Below are 1,057 nucleotides of genomic sequence, written 5' to 3'. Positions count from 1 at the left end.
TATAAAAGGATACATATTTTGAATGTCGCGGCAACCATTTTTTTTGAAAATACTGAATTAAATTTATTAATCTATATTGTAGAGGAACAGAAATTTGTACGCAAGGGTTTTGAGCAGTAGACTGAACGCGAGCCCAAGAATCATTGCATCTGGGTACTAATTCTACAAGAATTCTAGACGGCAATTTAATTTCATCTTGACACTCTGTAAAAATAATAAAATTATATTAATCCATTGAAACGATAAAAATATTAAAGGAACAACTAAATAGGAAAAATAAAGATTAGGTTTAGTTCAAATAAATTTCAGTATCAATAAATTTAAACATATTGAGAATTACTTATAATTATTTACTCGAAAATAAGATTTATTAAAGATTTTATGTATCTTTTACTTTGAAAAATAATAATAAAAAAAAGTGAAGTAAATTCATTATTATCATTACCTTCTAACTGATTTAATCTTCTAAGTGTTCTGCACCTAGGAGTTCGTATATGAACATTTTTTCCCTTGACTCTCAAATGAGTGAATCCAGTTATTACGAGTTCATTTAATTTTAGACTAGTTTTTTCAGTAACACACCCCATTTTTTTTCTAAATTCTCCATAATTGATTAATCCATATAACTCTTGAGTTTGCTTTTTAGTATCTACAGAATATTTTTAATAAATTTATAGTTATTATTTACCATTATAGGAATTAAATTTGAAACATTTTTCAATAAAATAGTTCATAAAAATAAATTAGTAATTTTCTATACAATTAAGAAAGTCTTACCAGGTGGAAATTTTAAATGTTTTGAAATCTTTGCCCAAGTTCTGTAGTAAAAATGCCTAATTTGCTCTTTAGTTTTCATTATTAAATCTGATCCATTTTTTTTCTTCGATTTGACAGCAAAATACTTTTGAATAGCTTCAAAATCTTTCCCACATTCATTAAGTGCCTCAAAAAAAATGTCTTTGCCTTGAGCCGACCAATTGTGTGCTTTGATTTTTTTTGATTTTAATTCACTTTTTTTCGATATTAATTCTGACTCTCTTTCGAGATATCTAAAAAA

General features: G+C 25.7%; 1 protein-coding gene across 1 annotated transcript in view; it reads right to left on the bottom strand.

Annotated features, from left to right (window-relative positions):
* Positions 1-1,057, bottom strand: part of Phum_PHUM117620 (uncharacterized protein) — a gene marked incomplete at both ends in the record, with an annotated part of 3,876 nt that overhangs the window by 2,240 nt on the left and 579 nt on the right. Inside the window, 3 exons of the mRNA XM_002424149.1 lie at positions 14-204; positions 446-649; positions 778-1,049. Of these exons, the coding sequence (XP_002424194.1) occupies positions 14-204; positions 446-649; positions 778-1,049 (667 nt within the window). The remainder of the gene's footprint in view (positions 1-13; positions 205-445; positions 650-777; positions 1,050-1,057) is intronic.

This window comes from Pediculus humanus, genomic scaffold, assembly GCF_000006295.1.
Source record: "Pediculus humanus corporis 1103172107463 genomic scaffold, whole genome shotgun sequence".
Lineage (NCBI taxonomy): Eukaryota > Metazoa > Arthropoda > Insecta > Psocodea > Pediculidae > Pediculus > Pediculus humanus.
Note: the sequence above shows the minus strand (reverse complement) of the source record. Positions and strands in the feature narration are given on the sequence as shown.